This window comes from Dipodomys merriami, unplaced genomic scaffold (assembly GCF_024711535.1).
Source record: "Dipodomys merriami isolate MVZ:Mamm:240054 unplaced genomic scaffold, mDipMer1.0.p SCAF_31, whole genome shotgun sequence".
NCBI classification, from domain to species: domain Eukaryota; kingdom Metazoa; phylum Chordata; class Mammalia; order Rodentia; family Heteromyidae; genus Dipodomys; species Dipodomys merriami.
This window is the reverse complement of record NW_027204604.1, coordinates 19,301,509-19,324,207: the sequence shown is the minus strand read 5'-3', so window position 1 is coordinate 19,324,207 and position 22,699 is coordinate 19,301,509. Positions and strand designations below refer to the sequence as shown.

The 22,699-nt window shown below is 48.0% G+C and overlaps 1 protein-coding gene across 5 annotated transcripts in view; it reads right to left on the bottom strand.

Annotated features, from left to right (window-relative positions):
* The window catches only part of LOC138841233 (cation channel sperm-associated auxiliary subunit epsilon-like), a 73,114-nt gene that overhangs the window by 31,309 nt on the left and 19,106 nt on the right, over positions 1 to 22,699 (bottom strand). For all 5 annotated transcript variants that reach the window (XM_070041943.1, XM_070041944.1, XM_070041946.1 and 2 more), the window contains 9 exons: positions 21,877 to 22,369; positions 16,728 to 17,205; positions 12,031 to 12,473; positions 11,531 to 11,589; positions 10,541 to 10,616; positions 6,872 to 6,924; positions 5,485 to 5,535; positions 4,612 to 4,645; positions 4,466 to 4,545 (listed from right to left, as the gene is read on the bottom strand). In XM_070041943.1, the coding sequence (XP_069898044.1) occupies positions 4,466 to 4,545; positions 4,612 to 4,645; positions 5,485 to 5,535; positions 6,872 to 6,924; positions 10,541 to 10,616; positions 11,531 to 11,589; positions 12,031 to 12,473; positions 16,728 to 17,205; positions 21,877 to 22,369 (1,767 nt within the window). The remainder of the gene's footprint in view (positions 1 to 4,465; positions 4,546 to 4,611; positions 4,646 to 5,484; positions 5,536 to 6,871; positions 6,925 to 10,540; positions 10,617 to 11,530; positions 11,590 to 12,030; positions 12,474 to 16,727; positions 17,206 to 21,876; positions 22,370 to 22,699) is intronic.

The following is a 22,699-nucleotide window of genomic DNA, read 5'->3' as shown; positions in this document are numbered from 1 at the left end:
CTTTTGACTTTCACATGCGCAAAGAGCCACAGTGCCATCTTGCGGCCATAGCTATGCATTGCATGACCTGTGACTTCTGGTTATAATTACCTTTGATAATGTTTTTATTCACTTCATTAAGAATATGTGATAAATATATATGCCTTGACAAGAAGTGTTCATTTTCACTAATATCTCTTAGTATAGATGAGAATACTAATGAAACCTGAAAGATTCAGAAATGTCACCAACCGGCTACTATGTAGCTAGGATTATAGGCGTAAGCCACTGGCACCTGGCTGCTGCTTTTTTTTGGGGGGGGGGGGGGTCCGGTCGTGGGGCCTGAACTCTGTGCCTGGGCGCTGTCCCTCAGCTCTTCAGCTCAAGGCTAGCGCTCTACCACTTGAGCCACAGCGCCACTTCCGGCTTTTTTCTTTTTGCTTATGTGGTGCTGAGGAACCGAACCCAGGGCCTCAGGCATGCAAGGCAAGCACTCTACCACTGAGCCACCTTCCCAGCCCAGCTGCTGCTTATTTTTGACATGGGATCTAGCACACTTTTCTGCCTCAAACTTGGATTCCCCAGATCTCAGCCTCCTGAGTAGCCAGGATTACAGGTATGAGCCACCAGTACCCAGCTTATTAGACTTTTAGTTGTACAATTCTGTACAATTCTGCCTGACCTTGCTCCAGTCATTCCCTGCGAAGGCAGCGACTTTGTTAGAATCCAGAGACTTACACAGTGGGCCGCTGCTGCCACATTCCAAGCCTAATCAGCCACAGCCAGACTGGTTTTCAAAACTGCAGAGTCCTCCCTCCCTCCCTCCCTCCCTCCCTCCCTTCATTCCTTTCCTTCCTTCCTTCTTTCCTCCCTTCCTTCCTTCCCTTTTATACCACCCCTCCCCTTCCCTTCTCTTTTTAAGATAGAACCTCAGTATGCTGCCCAGGCTGGCCTGAAGTCATGATTCTCCTGCTTCAGCTTCCTAGGTGCTGGGATTACAGACATGCACCACCAAGCTTAGTTCCAGAGTTTTCTAGTTTCCTTCTAGTTCACAAAAAGACTCTTCATATATCCCAGGTTGATAAAAGAGCCTTTGGACCCCACAGAGGCTGTAAAGCCCAGCTTCCAATCCTGAAATCCAATATCCTGGATGAAGAGAGGCCTTGCTGGTTACTGAGTGTCTGAGTTCTTGATTTACTTCTTGCCCCTGACTGCTGTTCCTTCCTCTTGTAAGCTTTGCTTGAATAGCAATGCATCTTTGCTCTGATTTATCCATAACCATGCACATCTATTATGGGTGGAGATGACTCATTAGCTCAGTCTGCCATATCACTATAGTTACAATCACTTGTTTTTAACCTTTATCCTCCAACTGTAAATATACTTATCTATCTTTTCTCTTTAAAAAGTGAGCTCTATTCTGGCCTTTTTTCTGCTTAATTAGACTTAAGAGTCTCATGGAATTTTCCTGTCTGAACTGGCTTTGAACTTCCATCCTCAGATCTTAGCCTCCTGAGCAGCAAGGATAGGTATGAGCTACCAGCACTTTGCTTATGTTTTTCTCTTCCTTCCTTCCTTCCTTCCTTCCCTCCTTCCTTCCTTCCTTCCTTCCTTCCTTCCTTCCTTCCTTCCTTCCTTCCTTCCTTCCCCTTCCCTTCCTCCTTTCCTTCCTTTCTCTTTTGCCAGTACCTGGGCTTTAACTTAGGGCATATGACTGTCCCTGAGCTTCTTTTGCTCAAGGCTAACACTCTACCACTTGAGCCACAGCACTGTACTGAGGAATGGAATCCAGGGCTTCATGCACGCTAGGCAAGCACTCTACCACTAGATCAAATTCCCAGCCTCTTGTTTTTCTTTATAGGTAAATTCCTCTCCTTCCTCTCTTTTCCAAAGAGTTGAGAAATCGTAGATAGCATTTGCCTCCATTTTCCTCGAGCTCACGCGCAGCTGTCCTGCAGTCTGCCTGTGCCCTCAGTCCGGCAGAGAAGTTACTCTCAGAGAGATCACAAGTGGCAGGCAGTGTCAAATGCGGTGGGTACGCGCTAGGATCAGTTCACTACGCCTGTGAATCTGAGTCTTTCTTTTAAATCTTCATTGTCTTTTTCCAGGAAAGAAAAGTTTGCGCCTTTGAAAATTCTCACTGCCTTGGTTTCTGAAATTCTGCCTTCTCTAAGTTGTTCTTACATTTTTCCTTACGTTCTTCCTGGAATTTATTCTGGATGCTTTACTCGGTCTAGAGCGCTGTATGGTCTTGGGAGGGATCAAATGCTTCTCATTTGAATATTATTAAGGGGGTACCTCCCACTTGGGGGAATCTCATTAGAATATTATTAAGTGCTTCCGGTGTTCCCTTTCATGTGGAGGGAGATCAGTGAACAGAACACCGCGGTCTCTGGAGGACAGAAGCTGGGCGTGTGGCCCTGCTTCAGTGCCTTCATCTTGGGAATGACTTGCTTTTAGGGTCCCACATCCTTCTGAGTACCTTTACGTTCTACGCTTTACACCTTCCCTGTGGTCTTTGTGGTGTGGCAGAGTTTTGTTTCTTCACATGGAAGCCACATCTGTCAATGCATTTTTGTCAGTAGTGAGTGGCTCTGAGCTGTCTTATCCAGATTCCTTTGTCATCCTCAGTCACCGGGGACTTGGGTAGGGAGGAGGGTGACAGTCGGACCTCCCAGACACCCCAGCGACCTTCTGATCACTAGCAACCATTCTCGACCTCGTGCCACTGCCGCTGGTTCCCTGCGTCTCTCCAGCTCCGCCAGTTCACCTGAGCTTTCACACTTCCTGGGGCGACAGCTCCCGGGTGCCAACGGACTGCCCGACCCAGGGTGTGACCTCCGACCCGGCCCCCTCCCCGGAGCCACAGTTTTCGTATCCTTCCAGACAGACAGAGCGGTAACCCTGAGCCTGGCTCCACTGGCGAGGCGGGGTTCCGAGCACCAGAGCACACAGCCAGGAGGGCGACGCAGATCTCCCCTCCTCTGCAGAACTTCCACGGCAGTTGATGAGGAACGACAGTGAGGAACTAGGTACGCAGTGTAAAAGAAGAGCCAAGAAGGACATATTTCAAGCAGGACTGAGTGGCCTATTGCATCAGTTTTTGTAAATGAGAGTTGACCACTGACTTAACAAAATGAGATCACCGACCAGACTGGCCAGCGAGGCCGGGGGAGAACAGGGACGCGTTGGCCACGGCCAGCCCAGGAGCTGCAGGTGGAGATCAAGAGAGGGCTTTGCCGTTGTTTGACTGGTTAAGAGAAAGGCCTGGTCCAGTAGAGGCATGCGGCACGGGAAGGGGTTCGGACGCAGCGCTCTCACTGAGGAAGGGGGGTTGGGGCAGAAGTGGAGGGACAGCGCCCCTGTGGGTGCTGACAGGTGTGAAGATGGCCTAGGGCTGGTAGTTCTCGTCTGGCCCACACGGCTCGCCTGTCTTTCCCTTCTCTTTATACCATGTACCACCATCGAGTGGTGCCTGTTACAGTCATCTACGCGTCTCAGAGAGGACTCCGTTTCTTTGCACTTGTTACTTTTTCAGTCATTTTTCTCCTCCTGGACCCAGTTTTACTGACTAGTCTCCCTGCTAAGCGTCATCCATACCACAGCTGTACAATTGGCTTCAGCAGATACTCCATCGTCCCTCTCCACAGGAAGAGTGCAAGAGTGGCCAGAACGCGCCCCCCCCCCCCCCCCCCGCCCATAGCCTGACTCTGCGCACCAGCTTCCCAGCTCGCTACGGGCGCGCCCCACTCCCCTTGTGCTGGAACCTCAGACCTTTCCTCTTAAACTCCTTCCTTAAACTTTTGCTTGAAAGGCTTACCCAGTGATATCCACAGATCCCTTCTGCATGTCTCTCCTTTTCTCTCTGACTCAGCTAAGTACATATTCATCATCGTTTAAGGCTCAGTGACTCAGTGCAGGTTTTCTGAAACAGCTTCTGGAACCATCTCTCTTCATGGCTTGGCTGGATTCTGTCCTTCTGAGCCTCAGTGCTAGCCACCTACTCACTCTAAACCTGTTTCCTAGTTCATCAGACTCTTGAGCTTCTGAATATAGAAATTCTGTTATTCATCTGTGAATTCCCAGTGCCTGGCACCGGAAATAATAAACTGAGCAGGACTGAAGAATGTAGCTCTTATCTATCTATCTATCCATCTCACATATATAACATATACATAACTTATAACATGTCATAACATATATATGTATATAACACATATCTCAGGATAAAGCATTATATAAACAAGGAAATAAGTGAAAACACAAAATCCCCAAGCCCCAGGCCTCACTTGAGCCCCACTCATCTCCCAGCTGCGAACTATGTAATCTCCCTCAATACACAGGGACTACTTTTGCCTAACTTTGTAACACTAGGACTCAAAGCTAAATGTTACATGTATTTTGTGCCCAAAAGTATGTCATTCAAAGCCTGTTATACTTTACAACTTCTAAATAATTTAAATTTTAAAATGAGAATTATACTTACAGTTGAATCAAAGGTTGAAACGTCTCTCTGAAGTCAATTTTCAATGGGCAGCCATATTTTCCCCAGTCATACCTTACCTTCTAGAAAAAGAAAAGCACTTGTGTTATGGTACATATTTGGCCCATTGACAGAATTAGTTTTCTTACCAAGTCTTTAGGTGGTCGCTGTCGCAGATATGACCTGTAAAAAAAGACATTTTTCATTATTTCCCTTTCCTCTTTTCAAACTTAAAAACATAATGACTTTGTTTAGGTAAGAAGGTTTCATAAAAGTAGCTAAACATGGTTAAAAACTACTGAGCACGTTGCACACATATTTCCACATCCATGAACATAATCACAACCACCTCTACGGTGTGTGTGTGTGTGTGTGTGTGTGTGTGTGTGTGTGTGTGTGCATGTGGTGTGCGTGACACCGTTCTCCACCTGTGCATGCCACACCATTCTCAGATAAGGTGTGCAGGTGTTCAAGCCCACAACCTTGCTCTCCTTCCTGCTCGTCACATGCATGATTATGAGGCCCATGTTCATTGTTGTTTTCATGTGGTTTGTCCCAGAATAGTAAAAGATGAAAGAAAAAAAGCACTTCAGAATCAGTAACAATAGATGTGTCTTTTATAGCTCAGTTACCTCCTAACTGAGATGTCTTACTGTCATGAAATCTTTCTCACAAAGTCAAAGGAATTCTACAAATTGTGATGAGCTTGACTCTTACAGTCATGTAGGCTTAGGGAGAGAAGATGTAGGAAGAAAATCCTCTTGTGTGTTTCCTTACCCCAGAAGGAATAGTATAGCTCAGAGCCTGAGACGTGCTCTGTCTATGCCAATCACATGGAGACCCAGGGGTGGGGCGTGGTCGAGTGTGCTTCAGAGGAGGTTCATTTCCACGTCTACATGTTTGATGTGACTGGCTAAAGCGTCACACCAGACCCACAGATGCCGACAGGAACTCAGTGCTTACAAATGACTAGTAGTACATGGACACCAAATGCAATTCTCGTATTCGAAAATATTTCTTACTTGTCAATCACGTAAGAAAAATCACGGTGTTGACACCCAGTTTTATTGAACCTGCAAAATGGAACAGAGAGAGGTGGGAAGTCAGCGCCTGTGAGGCTGCGCTCGGCGCTCTGACGGGAGCCGGCCGCGCGGCGTGCTCACTGAAGCGCGCTCTGCGTTGGTTTGTATTATTAGTCCTCCTCCTCCTTTCTTCCCCTCTCTCTTCTTTTCTAGGGTTTGAACTTAGGGCCCTGTACCTGCTAGGCAGGTGCTCTACCACTTGAGTCATGCTGCCAGCACTTTCTTTTTCTTTTTGCGTTAAATGTTATCTGAAGACAATGGAATTTGAAATCTACCGGTTCACTAATTCTACCTTGTGAATGTTTATTGACAAATTATGGAAAATGAGTGGTGGTTGGGACAGGTTGGTCAAAAGACCCAACCATTCCTCAAGACGGGGTGTTGCGGTCAGTGAGCGCAGTGACTGCTGCAGCCGTCTGCGCGCTGCTTGCCATGCGCAGGAGCAGCTCGCCTTCTCACCCCAGGACCTCGACGTGAGGCGGTGCCCAGACGTGCCGCTCCACAATGATGCCAAAACAGCGCGTCATCACAGGTGACAAAACACATAGAATTTTCTCTAATTGAAAAACAAACCAAAACCCCCAACTAGAAAGCCAGCAGCCTTGGGGGGTGCAGGGCCTGGACGCTCACAGGGCGGCACGGCGTGGCCTCACGGGGACAGATAGCGTGGTAGTTTCTCAGGGAGTTAAACACAGGACTTCATCGGGCCCAGTGATTCCAGCATACCTCAAATTAAAACAGGTGTTCAGACAAAACTTGGATCCAAGTACTCATCACAGTACGAAACATGAAAACGGGCCAAGATCTGCAAACCAGTGGATCCCCAAATGTGGAATTCCACACCGTGCAGCGCTGCTCTGCCATCAAAATCATGTCAGGAACGCTAACACGAGGCTGGCTGCGTCCGCATGCGCTGGGCGTGCGCTGGGTGTGGGCCGGCCTCCGTGTGCTGCTCACACCAGGAGCTGGTACAGAAGTCCAGCCTCCCTTGCCGTGCAGGCTGCCCTGGGGAAATGGAATTCTAACTGCGGTGCAAAGCAGAGATAACGGCTTCTCTTTCTATGTTGTCTCTGGGAAACGGCACTGCAGAGCCCAGAGAAGTATCAGCAGAGGCTGAGACAGGCTCTTACAAAGGGAATTCACATGGAATATTTGACTTGAGAACAAGTTCAAATGAATGGAAACCGTATACCCCTGCTGGTTCAATTTTGGATTTCACGCTGGGTGTTGTCAGTCAGTAGGCTAATGGTACCCCCAGTGATTCCCGCTAACCACACTGTGCATCTTAAATCTTAAAGGAGAACAGGTCACGTGGAAGTATACTTGCCCACGAACTCCGATGTATTTATGAGCGTCACAGCCCACGGCTATTTGGAACACCTGAAAATGGAGAAATGTCCAGCGTCACTCACAGGAGCTAAGGCTGCCAACACAGCTAAAGGCAAGCACCGTGGACTTGACCTACAGACTGCGCATGGGTGGCGTCGGAAGTTTCAGGTTTTCCTCATCTGGGAGCATCTGCATATGCGTAATGAGATGTTTTTTTGGGGGGGAACCCAAGCCTAACGAGGAAACCCATTGGTGCTTCATGTCCACACAGCCCCAGGGTGGTGTGGGGCAATTCTATGCTCCATGTCCCTTCATTCTGACTGCCACCTGTCACCTGAGGTCCGGTGTGGATTCCCATGGGTGACGGTCGGGTTGGAAAATGTGCAGATTTTGGAGCACATTGGGATTTCAAAGGCTGCAGCGCTCACGAGGCCCCGCGGAGGCAACCTGCCATGCTCCTCCTCTGTCCCCTGCTTTCTCCTTGCTTCCTTCTGCCTTTCCTGCCCCGATGGCTTGCAGGGTGTTTCTCAGCCTCCTGAGCGGCCGCCATCTCCCATCCATCCCACCACAGCGATGGGCTCTGCAGTGCCTACCACAGGCCCAGCTACTTAGGCTCTGATGTTTTTCTTTTTCTTTTTTCTTTTTGGTCGGTGGTGGGGCTTGAACTCTGGGCCTGGGTGCTGTCTGTCCCTCAGCTCTTCAGCTCAAGGCTAGTGCTCTACTGCTTGAGCCACAGCGCCACTTCCAGTTTTCCAGTGGTTTATTGGAGATAAGAGTCTCAAGGATTTTCCTGCCTAGGCTGGCTTTGAATCATGATCCTCAGATCTCAGCCTCCTAAGTAGCTAGGATTACAGGCGTGAGCCTCAGGCGCCCAGCATGATGCTTTTCTTTCTTAGAGACCAGGTGTTTACCTGAGCACGTGTGCGTGTTCTAAGTGTGGGCCTCCTGCTTTGAGCTCTCCTCTGTTCAGAGGAACACCTGCCACAGCGGCGATGAGGAGGCCTTGCTCGCTTGTTCACTTGTGGGGCGGGGGAAACGCTCAACACCACAACTGCTTGTTAAAAAGTAGTAACAGGGCTGGGAAGGAGGCTCAGTGGTAGAGCGCTTGCCTTGCACGCATGAGGCCCTGGGTTTGATTCCTCAGTCCCACATAAGCAAAAAGCCAGAAGTGGCGCTGTGGCTCAAGAGGTAGAGCTCTAGGCTTGAGCTGAAGAGCTGAGGGACAGCGCCCAGGCCCAGAGTTCAAGTCCCACAGCAGATAAAAAAAAAAAGTAATAACATCTACACACAGCTGTGGGACTTTTTGTGTGTGCCGGTTTGGCTTTTTGAGATAGGCTTTTACTATGTTGCCTAGGGTAGCCTCAAACTCCCCAGCCTCCTGCCTCAGCCTCTTGAATTATAAAATTAGTATTTCTTTTTTTTTTTTTTTTAGTGGTGCTGTGGCTCAAGCGGTAAAGCGCTTGCCTTGAGCTGAAGAGCGCAAGGACAGTGCCTATGTCCAGAGTTCAAGCCCCATGATCGTCTGTGGAGACTTGGGACTTGGCAATCACTGAGCAGTTACTGGCATCTCTGGGGCATTGCGTTCTGTGCAGCTGCAGCTGCCAGGTGCTGAGCGCATCTCAGATTGTGCCTTCATCATTCTCCCTCGTCCGCTGAGGGCAGGAACATGGGCAGGGGGCCCCCATGCCACCTGGTTGATGGCATTGGACAGTGTTTGTGTAGTGACTAGATACAAACATTCGGGACTACTGATATCTAAAAGAAAATGTTTTCTTGCAGTAAAATAATTCCTGTATTCATGGTAAAGAACGGGGGTAAAGGGATCCAAACAAGAAATGTACGTGACAACCTTGGAAAGATAAAATTACAGAAATGAGCCAGCACGCTGGACATTTATGCTTTTTGAAAAAAACAATAAACTCCCTGTGAATACTATGCCACTGAGCCTGGGCCTCCAGTGTCCGCCCCAGGGCCGCAAGGCACCCTGCTAGCGCAGCACAGGTGCCTTGAAATTTGGGGATCCAGTGGCAAAAGGCAAGTATAGAGTCCAGCAATGGACCTGTGCACACATGCGGCGCCACGGAGCCTTGTTTCACACGGGGGAAATGTCCATGAAAGCCATTTCAGTGTGGAAAATGGGTGACACTGGGAGAACCAAATAAAACCTCACTCCCATACACACACGCACATCTATACACACACACATATGTACATTTATACACACAGACATATCTATCTGTATTTGAGATAGCACCTCGTGGTGGTGCTCAGGCTGGTCCCGAAGTCACAGGCTCAGCAATCATCCTGCCTCAGCTACCAAATGTCTGGGGCTGCAGATGAGCAGCACACTGCTGGCTCTGCTGTGCTAAGCTACTTCCCCTATTAGAGGTGATCACCCCAGGAAGCCCAGAGTGAAGTGAATACCGTAGATCAAAGTTTAAATTAAAAGAGATGTTTTGTTTTGCGGCGCTCCACTAAGATGATAGGTTATACTTAGCAGCTGGACTGGGTTATATTTAAGATGGAAAGATGATTAACTTCATTAATCCTCTTCCATTAAGAAAACGGAGTGGTACCAAAACCCTACCCTAACTATGAATGCTTAAAAATAACATTCAGATTACATCCTTGAGCCCCTGTTTGTCTGCTCAAGGCCCATGCCCTGCCATTGAGCCATAGCTCCACTTCTGGCTGTTTGGTAGTGGACTGGAGATGAGGGTCTGATCTCCCTGCCCGGGCTGGCTTTAGACCGGGATCCTCAGGCCTCAGCCTCCTGAGTAGGGAGGGTTCCGGTGTGAGCCTCTCCTCTCCTCGCTTCCTCGGCTGTGCGGGCCTTGCCGGTGGGCGCTCTATCCGCGGGCCGGCGCGGGGGGTGGCCCGCTTCCCGGCCGGCCGGGCCTCCCCAAGCCCAGGCCTCAAGGCCCATTTCAAAGGCACCGTCCGCTCTCCCGGGCCGTTAGCTCCACCACGCTGTCCGTGTCAACGCCAGGGTGCCCGGGGGCCCCCGATCGCTGTGGCCACCCCCCCTGGGGGGCCGGGGCGGCGGGGCACCTGTCCTCCGCCCAGCCGGGCACAGCGCGGGCAGTCCGTGAAGGCCGCCACGAACCGGCAGGCTGTGGCCTCCGGGCCGAGCCCGGGCCGGGGCGCCGGGGCGCCGAGGCCGTGGTCGAGCTGGAGCTGTGACCGGGCCTGCGCGGTCGGGGCTGGCGGGGGACCGGCTCCCCAGGCCGGCGCCCGCCCAGGGCCGGTCACGTGGGGCCACGCCCTGGACGGGCCCTGCGGAGGGGGACGCAGAGCCCGGATGTGAACTCAGGTCACGCCTGGGCCGAGCGAGTCACCCACCGAGGACGGCGGCGGCAGGGGGCGCGGAGCCGGCCGGGGCAGGCCGGGCTGTGGAGGGGAGGCCCCGCCCCGCCCCGCCCCGCCCCGCGGCCACGCAGCCGCCGTGAGGAGGTGAGGCCTCGGTCTGTGGGAAGCCAGCCCAGGCAGGAAAGTCCGCGGGACTCTCATCTCGGGTCAGCTGGGGAAAGTCAGCAGCGGAGGCGTGGCTCGGTGGCTCTGGGGTCGAGCCGCGCACGCGCAAGCGCATGCGCACACAGAGACGGGAGCGCCAACGTCAGCGCAGTGCCGGCCGGCCGCGGGCCGACAGCCCCCACCGGACACTCACCTTTTGGGCTATGGGGCATGTCTTTGAGTATTCACTCGGTCGGAGCTGGATGAGCGCCAGTCCCGAGTTCTTCTCTCTAGGAAAAGCAACGCACAGGTCACAGAGAGCCCCGAGGGGCCACCGGCCCCGCCTCGCTCCCCCTCCCGGGCCGTGGCCTCAGCGTGCCGCGTCCTGCGCTGCCCCCTCCTGGACGGAGGCGGGAGCGCGCTGGGAGCCGCTGCGTGTTCAGCCCGCCCCCCTCCGTCTCCTAACCACAGGCGCATGCGTGATGTCAGCCGCCTGCAGTCCAAAAGGAGGTCAGACAGGATGGATGTGTGTGTGTGTGTGTGTGTGTGCGTGTGTGTGTGCGTGCGTGTGTGCACGCACGCGCGCCAATCCTGGGGCTTGAACTCTGAACCTAGGTGCTATCTGAGCTCTTTACAAGGCTAGCACTCTACCACTTGAGCCACGGCTCTAACTTGGCTGTGTGTGTGTGTGTGTGTGTGTGTGTGTGTGTGTGTGTGTGTGTGTGTGTGTGTGCGCGCGCGCGCGCTTAATTAAGAGATGAGTCTCATGGACTTTCCTGCATGGGCTGGCTTTGAACTCAGGTCTCAGCCTCCTGAGTAGCTAGGATGACAGGTGTGAGCCATCGACGCCTATCTTTCCTGTCAAATGTGCATGAATCATTTTGTGTTCAGACAAAATGTGAAGGCTCCAAAATAACAGGAGAAAAAATTCAAAAGCCTGATTCACACATTGTACCCTTTTGGGGAAAAAAAAGCTAGGAGGAAACAAAAACACGTGGGCAATTTAATGTGTGTTCTTCTGCAACGTAATTCTCAGCAAATATCCCCAGCCAAAGCCACATGAAGGGACTCAGGCCATTAGAGGGCAGAGGGAGAAGCCAGGGGGGGGGGGGTAAGGCTATTTGGAAGTATACATGAAGCCATTTTAATAAAAGAATACCTACAAATCAATAACCAGGGTTGCAAAGTTAAAAGCCACACTTACTGCTCATTGAAGTAATCCTGTACTGACTCATAATTTGCATCCTGAGAAAATGTAATTGTCTGAAAAAGAAAATTAAATGTATGTAAAGCAGGAAAGTGGGGGTGAGGCTGCATGGAGCGTCATAGCATTCTACATGCAGGTGCTCACACCTGTAATCCTAGCTACTCAGGAGGCTGAGACCTGAGGATCACGGTTCAAAGCCAGCCCAGGCAGGAAAGTGTGTAAGACTCTTAGCTCCACTAAACAACCAGTAAAGCTGGGAGTGGAGCTGTGACTCAGTGGTAGAGTGTTCGCCTTGAGCAAAAGAAGCTCCGGGATAGCATCCAGGCCTTGCGTTCAAGCCTCAGGACTAGCATGGGGGCACGCATGCTCATGTGCACGTGCGCGTGCACACACACACACACACACACACACACAAACAACCCCCAAGAAACAAAAATATTAATATTATACTTTTTATATTTATTAAAAATCAAATGGAGTTTAAAATATGAACTTACTGTAGTCTTCGTGCAGTATCCCAGGGCGATTTCATAGTTAGTTACTTTTTGCATTGTTAATATTTTGGGGCCATATGATTCCACAACAATATATACACCAACATTTTCTGGATAAACTATCTGAGACCAAACGGTGAGGCTTTCTCCTTTGTCCAAAAAATAAAAAAGCTGAAAAATATTATTATGAAATGCCATGTATGGGCATTTGTCGTCTGTTCTCAAAGTCACACTCTGGACTTCCAGATTTAAGGGGTATTCCTGCAGTTTTACTGTGCCATTGTCGAAGATGTTCACCATATACACCAGGGAGGAGGCACTGAGGCAGAACGCGGACTTCACACTCTCGCTTGTCCACACATGCATTTTTATTGCATCTCTAATATTAATCTTGAAATAAAACATTATATTGTTTTCCATTTGTACTATAATATTTCCAAAATAATCTGGGAAAAAAGAGAAAAGTATTATTTTTAAATAACCAGGAATCATGTTGTTTTACTGAAGCATATTTTCTTTTTTGTGTCAATATTGGGGCGTGAACTCAGGGCCTTATACTCTTGCTTGGTTATTCCTCTCAAGGCTGGCACTCTACCTCAGGAGCCACAGCCCCACTTCCAGCTCTTTGCTGGGTAACTGGAGATAATAGTCTCATAGACTTTTCTGCCTGGCCTGGCACTGAATCTCAGTTCTCAGCTCTCAGCCTCCTGAGTAGCTAGGATGACAGGCGTGCATCACTGGTACCCAGAGCATACTTTTAATCCAAATCATTTCTTTCACAATCACTATATGCTTTTAGTATGAACTCTGAACTCTACCTGCACTGGAGAACTCTTCTACTTTCCCAAACACATTTCTCTTCTGGTCACTGGATCTCTTTCAATTACATAGGAAGAGCTTCTGAGCATGACATGACTACAATAGTATTGTTGAGGTGGGCTTGTTCTCCACCCCCCCCTCCCCTGCCTAATTCCTGTGGGAAGTCCTGACCCCACTGTGAGAAAGGGCCTGTAGAGCCTGAGATTATAGGACCTAGGGTGGGGTGCAAATCTGATGGTGTCCTTGTTAGGAGAGGAACAAAGCCTTTTCCCTTCCCCCCTGGGACCTCTGGGACACGTGGCTGTCTATAAACCAGGAGTAGAGGCCTTGCCAGCATTCTATCCTGATAGTTCTGTAACCTCAGAATAACAGGAAGATAAAGTCCACTAGTGAAGCTAATATTCACAATTGATGATGAAATGAAAAGCTTTCATGACAAACAAACAGTAATGGAATTCATGAGTCAGAACTACAAAACAACCGAAGTCAAGAAAAGGCAGCATTGAATAAAAATCACTAAAAGACTAGTAAACACGACAAGAGGAAAGAAGCACACTACAGGAAAACAAACAAATGGCAGGAAACATGACATATTTCTCCATCATAACATTAAACATCAACGGCTCAACTCCCCAACCAAAAGATGTAGAACAGCAGATTGGATCAAAACACAAAATCCAATCATTTGTCGTGTCAGAGAAACTTGTCTCAGTCAAAGATAAACCCCAAGTTCCAAGTGAAGGGATGGAAAAAGATCTTTCATGCAAGAAAGTCCATGAGATTTATCTCCAATTAACCACCAAATGTCAAAGTAGAGCTGTAGCCCAAGTGGTAGAATGCTAGCCTTGAATACAAAAGCTCAGGGACAGTGACTAGGCCCTGAGTTCAAGCCCTAGGATGGGCAAAAAAAAAAGAAATAGTATGTATATAGATAACTCTGTATAAAAGTGTCTAAAATGGGGCTGGGATGGTGGCTCAGTGGTAGAGTGCTTGCCTTGCATGCATGAGGCCCTGGGTTTGATTCCTCAGCACCACATAAGCAGAAAAAAGCCGGAAGTGGTACTGTGGCACAATTGGTAGAGCGCTAGCCTTGAGCTGAAGAGCTGAGGGATAGCACCTAGGCCCAGAGTTCAAGCCCCATGACCGACAAAATAAAAGTGTCTAAAATATATGAATAGAAGCAAAAGAGTATAACTGATACATGACACTAAAGGCCTGATTACAAGATGTGTAATCAAATGAGAATCACTTTTTTTTCCCTACATAATGGTAAGAAAGAGAGATTACATGCAGACACTTTCATGTATTATCTGAGGAGTTTGGTTTGCAGTAAACCTTACAGGAGGGTGATTGGAGGACTCATCCACTTTTAACTTGCCTTTCATTCAGGCATCCTATTATTTGTACAGAAATTCTTGTGTACATATCTGCATGTTCTCTGAACATCACTTGTAAGAGCAAAGGAACATATCTCTAGCTTCATTAAACAACAACGGAACATTATGCAATGGCTAAAATGGTGCTCATTTTCGATGTATTGAGTTGCTTTGAAAGCATGCTCGTATCTGCATTTGCTGTCTGAAAAGTGTAGGAAGGAGTGAGCTGATGGGACAGAACGGCGAGAAAAAGGCGCCTTGGGCTCTGGAGTTCAGGCAAGCCGGGCAGCCGAAGCGTCTCATTGCAGGTTTCTGTGGGGCACCATTCACAGCTGGTGTTAGAAGTCCTCTGAAATGTCCCCCAGCGTGTCCTCCGGATCAATCTCTTTATCATGGTGGCCCATGGGCTTTTAAAAAACACGACATAAAGCCAGGCACCAGAGACTCATGCCTGTAATCCCAGCTACTCAGGAGGCTGAGATATGAGGATGGGTTTTTGAAGCTAGCCCAGGTCAAAAAAAAAAAAAAAGCCCGAGACTCATCTCCAATTAAGCACCAAAAAAAGCTGGAAGTGGAGCAATGGCTCATGTGGTAGGGTGCTAGTCTTAGGTTAGGGACAGTGCCCAGGACTGGCACAAAAAGATAAAAACAAAAACACTAACATAATCCTGGTTCTCTCTTGCTTAAAACACATCTCAGCTTCTCTAGGGCCTTGAGAGAGGGAACATTTAAGACTTGTCTGGCTTTTCATCACCTGACTATTTTTGCTATTTTTCTCCAGGAGAAATGTGTGTCTAGCTTGCTGACTCTCTCTCTCATACTGTCTGTGCCTCTGGGCCATCACTGTCTTCCTGTTCAACAATCTCTGTTTATTTCCCAGATCGCAGTTTAAACACCATTTCTTCTAGGAATCTTTCCTCAGTCCCCACTCAGCCCCCCAAATTTGGGCAAGGATTCCTTTGTACATTTGTCTATAGCGCCATACACCAGCTCTGCCACAGAAACAAATAATCCTGACCTGCATGTTCATCCCCTGCTAAAAACTTTGTGAACCCTAAGAGGGTGGAACTGTGTCTGATTTAGTTGATGTTTAGTGAATATTTTTTTTCATTAACTTATTCCAAAGTGCATGGGTTATACACTTTTCTAGACATGGAGGACTAGAAGCAGCAAATAGAACAAAGTCCCAGATTAGCTTCTTGTGGAAGATCTGATTAGTAAACAAGTATACATCTAATTTGTTAAGGTAAGAACTAGTAAGGGGTTCTCTGATGACGATGACAAATGACAAGCATTTTTTTCTAAGCATTTTAGGCACAATTCCTTATCTAATTGAAACAGGAGCCTTATAGTATAGATTAGGAAACTGAGGCCTAGAGACCTCATGACTTCAGTGGCTTATTTGTGAATTTGAAGACAAATATATCTAAAATCTATGATGGTTTTTGTTTTGTTTTGCCCATCCAGAGACTTGAACTCAGGGCCTGGGCAACATCCCTGAGCTTTTCTGATAGGCTAGTATTCTAGCATTTGAGCCACAGCTCTACTCTGGCTTTTGGGTGATTAACTGGAGATAAGAGTCTCACGGGGGGTGGGGGTGTGTGTGGGGGGGAGAGGGCTGGGAAGGTGGCTCAGTGGTAGAGCACTTGCCTTGCATGCATGAGGCCCTGGGTTCGATTCCTCAGCACCACATAAGCAAAAAGCTGGAAGTGGTACTGGGCTCTAGTGGTAGAGCACTAGCCTTGAGCTGAAGAGCTGAGGGACAGCGCCCAGGCCCAGAGTTCAGGCCCCACAACTGGACCCCCCAAAAACAAACAAACAAACAAAAAGAATCTCATAGAGGGACTTTCTTGCCCAGAGTTGCTGTGATCCTCAGAGCTCAGTCTCCTGAGTGGCTAGGATTACAGGCGTGAGCCACTGAGCCAGGCTCTACAACACTTTTTAAGAATAGTTTTTAAAAGACACATTGAAGTTCTGACCACAGGACCACTTTAGAGTTGGGACACTTTTAGAAATAGGATTGTTGAACTTTGTTAAGACAATGTCTTTCTTCCTGGATTGGGAGTGGTCCTGCACTCAGTCTGACTGGGCCATGTGGAGACAGAGACTCACATGGAGAAGCCATATGATGACAAGGTTGAGCTGAAAGACCAGGCAAGGCAGGGATTTCCAGGGGAGGCATGGATTTCTAGCAGCCACCAGAAGGGTCCTCTCCAGGATTCGGAGAGCAGGCCCCCTGCCCCAGCAATGCCTATGTATATAAATTGCTTCCTTAGCATCATTGACCAGTAGGAAGCTGGAAAGAAGAATTTGGATGTACCAGGCTGCTCTATGAGATCATAGTTGACAGTAGTTGAATTTCAGATCTATTCACGGCTAGGTGGTGAGAGGCGTGCCGCCAACCATCAAAAGCCCCACAAATGGAGCATCTGAGATGACCACACCTCCGGGGAAGTTACCATGAAAGCTACAATACTTTTAGCAGGAAGGATGTTGGCATCTCACCTACAAAAACGTCATGAATATTGCTGTCACCGGATAACAGTGACAGATTTTCCTCTCCGGTAGTTGTGCGTATAGTTCCAGTCACAGTGAAATTTTGGTAACAATAGTACACTCTGTGTCTGTCCCACAGTATCATATCTGGCGTGGCTGAGTACAAGAAATGTGGAATGAGTGAAGAATCCATGGGGATCTCGAGGGCGAAGTCCTGGCAGACCCAGTGTGTTGAGTACTCGTTATAGATCATGACGTAAACCTTTTTGGTGGTGGCGCAGGAGCTACAGTGCTGGACTAGCACGGCAAACTCCTCGGGGTGCAGTGTGTACTCCAGGCTCAGGACGGTCAGGGTGTCATCTGATGGAAGACCCAGAATACGTTTCAGTTCCGTCGTGGTTATTAATTTGACAAACTTGAAGGAAGAATATTGAAGGTAAATTTCATTTTCTGTCCAGGCCAATATGACACTTTGGCTTCTTTTTATCTGTAAGAAAAACGGAAACACAGAAAAATGAGGTTTAGAGAAACACCTAACAATGTCTGATGTCTAGCGTACTCCATTTATAAAGAAAAGGCAGGGGCGGGGCTGTGGTTTGGAGTGATCAGGCGATGAAGCCCCTGGTCCCTCTAGTGCCAGGAAAATACATTATTACATCAAATTGCACTAGTGGTAGATTCTGTAGTAGTATGTTTGAGAATGGTACTTCAGACTTCTAAGTGTATTAAATAAAAATACATCACATTATAAAGGATGAGTGACTGGCATACAATGTAAATGTGTGGAGATGTAACAATGACCTTCCCTCCATAACTGATATAAATGAATCAAAATGGAAAAAAATATACCACATCATATAAAAATCATAAAAAATAAACTTTTATGCCAACTTTATTCTCTCACATACTGTTTCTGTTTCCTTTTTTTTTTTTTTGCCGGTCCTGGGGCTTGAACTCTGGGCCTGGGCGCTGTCCCTCAGCTCTTCAGCTCAAGGCTATCGCTCTACGACTTGAGCCACAGCACCACTCCCAATTTTCTGGTGGTTCATTGGAGATAAGAGTGTCATGGACTTTCCTGCCTGGGCTGGCTTTGAACTGTGATCCTTAGATCTCAGCCTCCTGAGTAGGTAGGATTACAGGCGTTAGCCACCAGTGACTGGCTACATATTATTTCTATTAGCAGAATAACAAATCTGAATTCCCTTTTAAAATCTTGCTGGGTGCCAGTTGCTCATGCTTGTAATCCTAGCTACTCAGAAGGCTGAGATCTGTGGATCAAGGTTTGAAACCAGTCTGGGCAGAAAAGTCCGTGAGACTTATTTCTTTTTCTTTTTTTGGTCGGTCGTGGGGCTTGAACTCTGGGCCTGGGCGCTGTCCCTCAGCTCTTCAGCTCAAGGCTAGTGCTCTACCACTTGAGCTACAGCGCCACTTCCGGTTTTCTGGTGGTTTATTGGAGATAAGAGTCTCACGGTCTCTCCTGCCCGGGCTGGCTTTGAACCGAGATCCTCAGATCTCAGCCTCCTGAGTAGCTAGGATTACAGGCGTGAGCCACCAGCGCCTGGCGAGACTCTTATTTCTAATTAACCACCAGAAAACCAGAAGTGGCACTGTGAATTAAAAGTGGTAGTGTGCTAGTCTTGAGCAAAAAAACAGAGACAGAGAACAGTGCCCAGGCTCTGAGTTCAAGCCCTAAGACCAACAACAACAAAAAAGAAGAAGCAATGAACTTCGAGACAGGTTCACAGCACTTATACAAACCAAAATACAAAGAAAGAAAGCCAGAGTGAAAAAATAATGAAGGACTCCTCCGAGAGCTGGAGCTCTGGCTCAGTATCAAGCATCCTGTCCACATGTTTCCAAGATCCTAAAAGGAAGAAAGCAGGAAACGGGGGATAAGACAGATTTGAAGATGTTATAGCCAACAACCTTCTGGAATTATTATCAGACAAGGCCCAAGAAGCCCCAAAGGCCCTCAAGCAGATAATTAGAGATAATCAGAACAAAATAGGTTCAAACCAAAGGTAAGAATAAATCTTAGAGCAACTGTGGCAACTGTGGAACTGCAGACCAATTATAGGAATGAAGGCCAACTCCTTGCCAAATGCATCAGACGCCCTAAGAGAATGGATTGATATCTTTATAAATGGCTTTTTTTCTCTTTTGGTCCTGGGGCTTGAATTCAGCCTGGGCGCTGTCTGTCCCTGAGCCTCTTTGTGCCCAAGGCTAGTGCTCTGCCACTTAAGCCACAGTGCCTGCCACTTCCAGCTTTTTCTGAGTAGTTTATTGGAGATAAGTCTCATGAACTTTTTTGCTTGGGCTGGCTTTGAACCGTGATCCTCAGATCTCAGCCTGCTGAGTACCTAGTTCATAGGCATGAGCCACTGGCACCTGGCTTATAAAATGCTTTTGAAACAAAACAATAATAGAATCCAAAACAATAATAGGACATCCCATAGTTCTTTACTCAGTGAAAACAGCTTTTAAAGTGGAGATGATAAACACTTTTATATAGACAAATGCAAGTCCCATGCAGAAGCACGAGGCTGTGGCCTCCTAGAGCTCAGAAGGCTGAAGCAGAAGGATCTACCGAGCCTCGGACTTCAAGAGCAGACCCTGCCATAAATAAAAACAACACAAAGCCACCTCCACATGCCACCACAAACCTAGGCTGAGCATTTGATATAAGAAAATATGAGAAGTTCTTTAGGTTGAAGAGAAGTGAAAGCACACTCTTTATCAGTAGTAGATCCAACAAAGGCCTAAGATTTAAAATACGCAAAGAAGGAACTAAAACAATTATTTATCACAAAAATAATCAATCAACAAGTGGACAAAGGAGCTAGAGACTTCTCAGAGGAAGAAGTAAGAATGGCACACAGACGCATGAGGAAATGCTTATCACCCCTGCCCAAGCAAATCAAACCCTGCAATTTCATCTCACCCCAGTTAGATTGGTCAACATCAAGAATTCGAACAACAAATGTTAGTGGGTTGATAGGGAAAAAAGAACCCTACTATACTGCTGGTGGGAATATAAACTGATACAACCACTCTGGGCAACAGTGTGGAGGTTCCTCAGAAAACTAAACAGAACTTCCCTATGGTCCAGCCATTCCACTCTTGGGCATCTACAGATCATTGCAGGTCAGGAGATGGTGAAGACACCTGCCCACCATGTTCATCACTGCACTCTTCACAATAGTCAAGTTATGGAAACAGTCCAGGTGGCCTACAATATAGATGAGTGGATCCCAAAAAATGTGGTACCCATATACAGTGGAATTCTACTCATCCATTCAAAAGAATAACAAAAGAATACGTCATTTGCAAAGAAATGGATGGACCTAGAACAGATCAGGTTAAGGGAGGCAAGCCAAGCTCAGAGAGACAAACAGCGCCTGATTTCTCACACATGTGGAAGCTAGATCTAAAACACAAGCAGACATGATAACACTACACAGGACTCTAGGCGTTCACACACAGATTAGAGGGGCTGCCCTTCAGGCAGGAACCCAAAGCTGTTAACTCCTCTGAAAATGTAAACTATTATTTATTGAAATGAATTCCAGGAAATGGAAACATGGCTTTGTTGTTGTTGCTGTTGTTAGTAATGTTTGTTTCTGCTTCTAAATTTTTTTGCCTTTTTTGGGGGGGCATATGGAGGGTCACAGAAAGGGAAGGAGGAAGAGTGAATAAATGCAATAATGCAAATCAATATATACTATGTGGAAATGAATTATGCAACTTGTGGGTAGTAGAGATGGGAGGGAGAAACTGAGGAAAAGAGAAGGAAGGGGAACACTGCCAAAAAAAGAAATGTACTCATGACCTGACGTATGGAATAGCAACCCCTCGTACAACACCTTAATAATATCAATACAATCACAGTGTATAAAAAAAGAAAGCACTGAGGCTGGGAAGGTGGCTCAGTGGTAGAGCGCTTGCCTTGCATGCCTGAGGCCCTGGGTTTGATTCCTCAGCACCACATAAGCAAAAAGAAAAAAGCCGGAAGTGGCGCTGTGGCTCAAGTGGTAGAGCACTAGCCTTGAGCTGAAGAGCTGAGGGACAGCGCCCAGGCCCAGAGTTCAGGCCCCACAGCCAGACCCCCCCCCCCAAAAAAAAAGAAAGCACGCCTAGAATGGTATGTATAAAAGACTTTGGAGCCAGGTGTGGTAGCCCACCCAGCAACTTGGAGGTCAAGGCAGGAGGACCTTGAGATTGAGGCTAGCCCAAGCTATAGATTATGGGGTTTATGTCATATTTTGAGAATGGTAGAAAAGATTCAAGGGGAATTGAATGGAACTATGCAGTTATACGGTCTTAGACTTAAGTTACACTGACTTACATTACACTATTACATTACAGATTATTATAAAGCTCAGTACAGCCACTAAAACAGTCTGGATAAAAGAGTTTGGATAAATACCAACATAAGAGACAACGTGGATAGAGGTTCTTAAAAAAAGTAGATATAGGGGCTGGGAAGGTGGCTCAGTGGTAGAGCGCTTGCCTTGCATGCCTGAGGCCCTGGGTTCGATTCCTCAGCACCACATAAGCAAAAGAAAAAAGAAAAAAAAGCCAGAAGTGGCACTGTGGCTTAAGTGGTAGAGCACTAGCCTTGAGCTGAAGAGCTGAGGGACAGCGCCCAGGCCCAGAGTTCAGGCCCCATGACTGGACTCCCCCCCCAAAAAAGTAGATATATCCAGAATGAGGTGAGAAAGGAGAAACAAAGGAACAGAGAATAAATGGGGTTAATAGGAAACAGACACCAGAATAGTAAATGTATGCTCAACCCTAACAATATCCACATGGCTCCAAGCCACCCAGGAGTACTGCCAAGCAGATGCTGTCTCTGGAGCCATGGGTTGAGGGGCAGAGTCTCAGTCTGGAGCGAAAAAGCTGAAGGAGAGTGTGGGATCTTCAGTTCAAGCCCCAGTACCCCACCCCCCACACCCATATACGACTAAGCAGCTGAGTAATAACAAACAAAATCAATTTGTTTGTTGTTGGGGATGCATCTTTCCTCTGAGAAGTTGAGTTGGGAAAGACAGAGCTTCAGGTTAAATGACAGTGCAGAATGCTGTTCATCTCTGAGACTATACGGTGAACACCCCTAGAGTTTACAGCGGACACAGACATACGGAAATCTTCCACTAACCTTATACGTGTACATGCCCCCACACCACCTTCTGGTTTCGATGCCACGGATTCCACCCTTAGGAAGGCCATTGTTGCTCTGAAGCCTCTTAAATTCCTGCAAGGTTCTCAGGTAGAGCGAGCCCTTTATTAAAAACACCGTCCCCTGGTTCAGTAGGATGACGTCGGTCACACTGCGCCGTTCCGAGTCACTCAGCGCATTGGGAGGCACTCTCACTCTGGTCCAAGTGTGGAAGGAATCATTGGTTTGAAAGGTCTCCATGTTGGTGACCACCACCACAAATGAAGGGACGCATGCGTTCCAGACAGTTATTAGCGGTGTCCCACTGGGTGACATGAGTGGGAGAGAGCCAGGAGCCTCGGGTATGGTGGGCATGGGCACCGTCAGCAGGAAAGGCAGGTGCGCGATAAAGCAATCTTGGAAAGCCACCTGGTTCCCCTTGATCTCCTTCAGCACATCGTCGCTGGCCATGGGTATCTGCACTGTCCAGGTCCTGAGGGACACAGGAGGGAAGTAAAGTAAGAACAAGACGAGCGGCATGTGGCCCTTCAGGATGGAGGAGAGGTGCTCGGAAAGTCTACAGATTCTAACTGTGGAGAGAGCGTTTTGGGCATGGAGGCCAATCCATACATCAGGAAGGGCACAAACACTTCCCTTTCCATTGTGAAAGGTCCAATGTTTAATCACCCCCTAGCCACTAGGTCCTGGCTGGTCACCCTATGAACGGAGCTCCGAGTTGGCTCCTGCTGCTGGCAGATGGGGCCCTGGGCAGGGGCCTTGGCCAGCATGCCCTTGGTGAATGCGAGCCCCTGTGGCAGGGCCT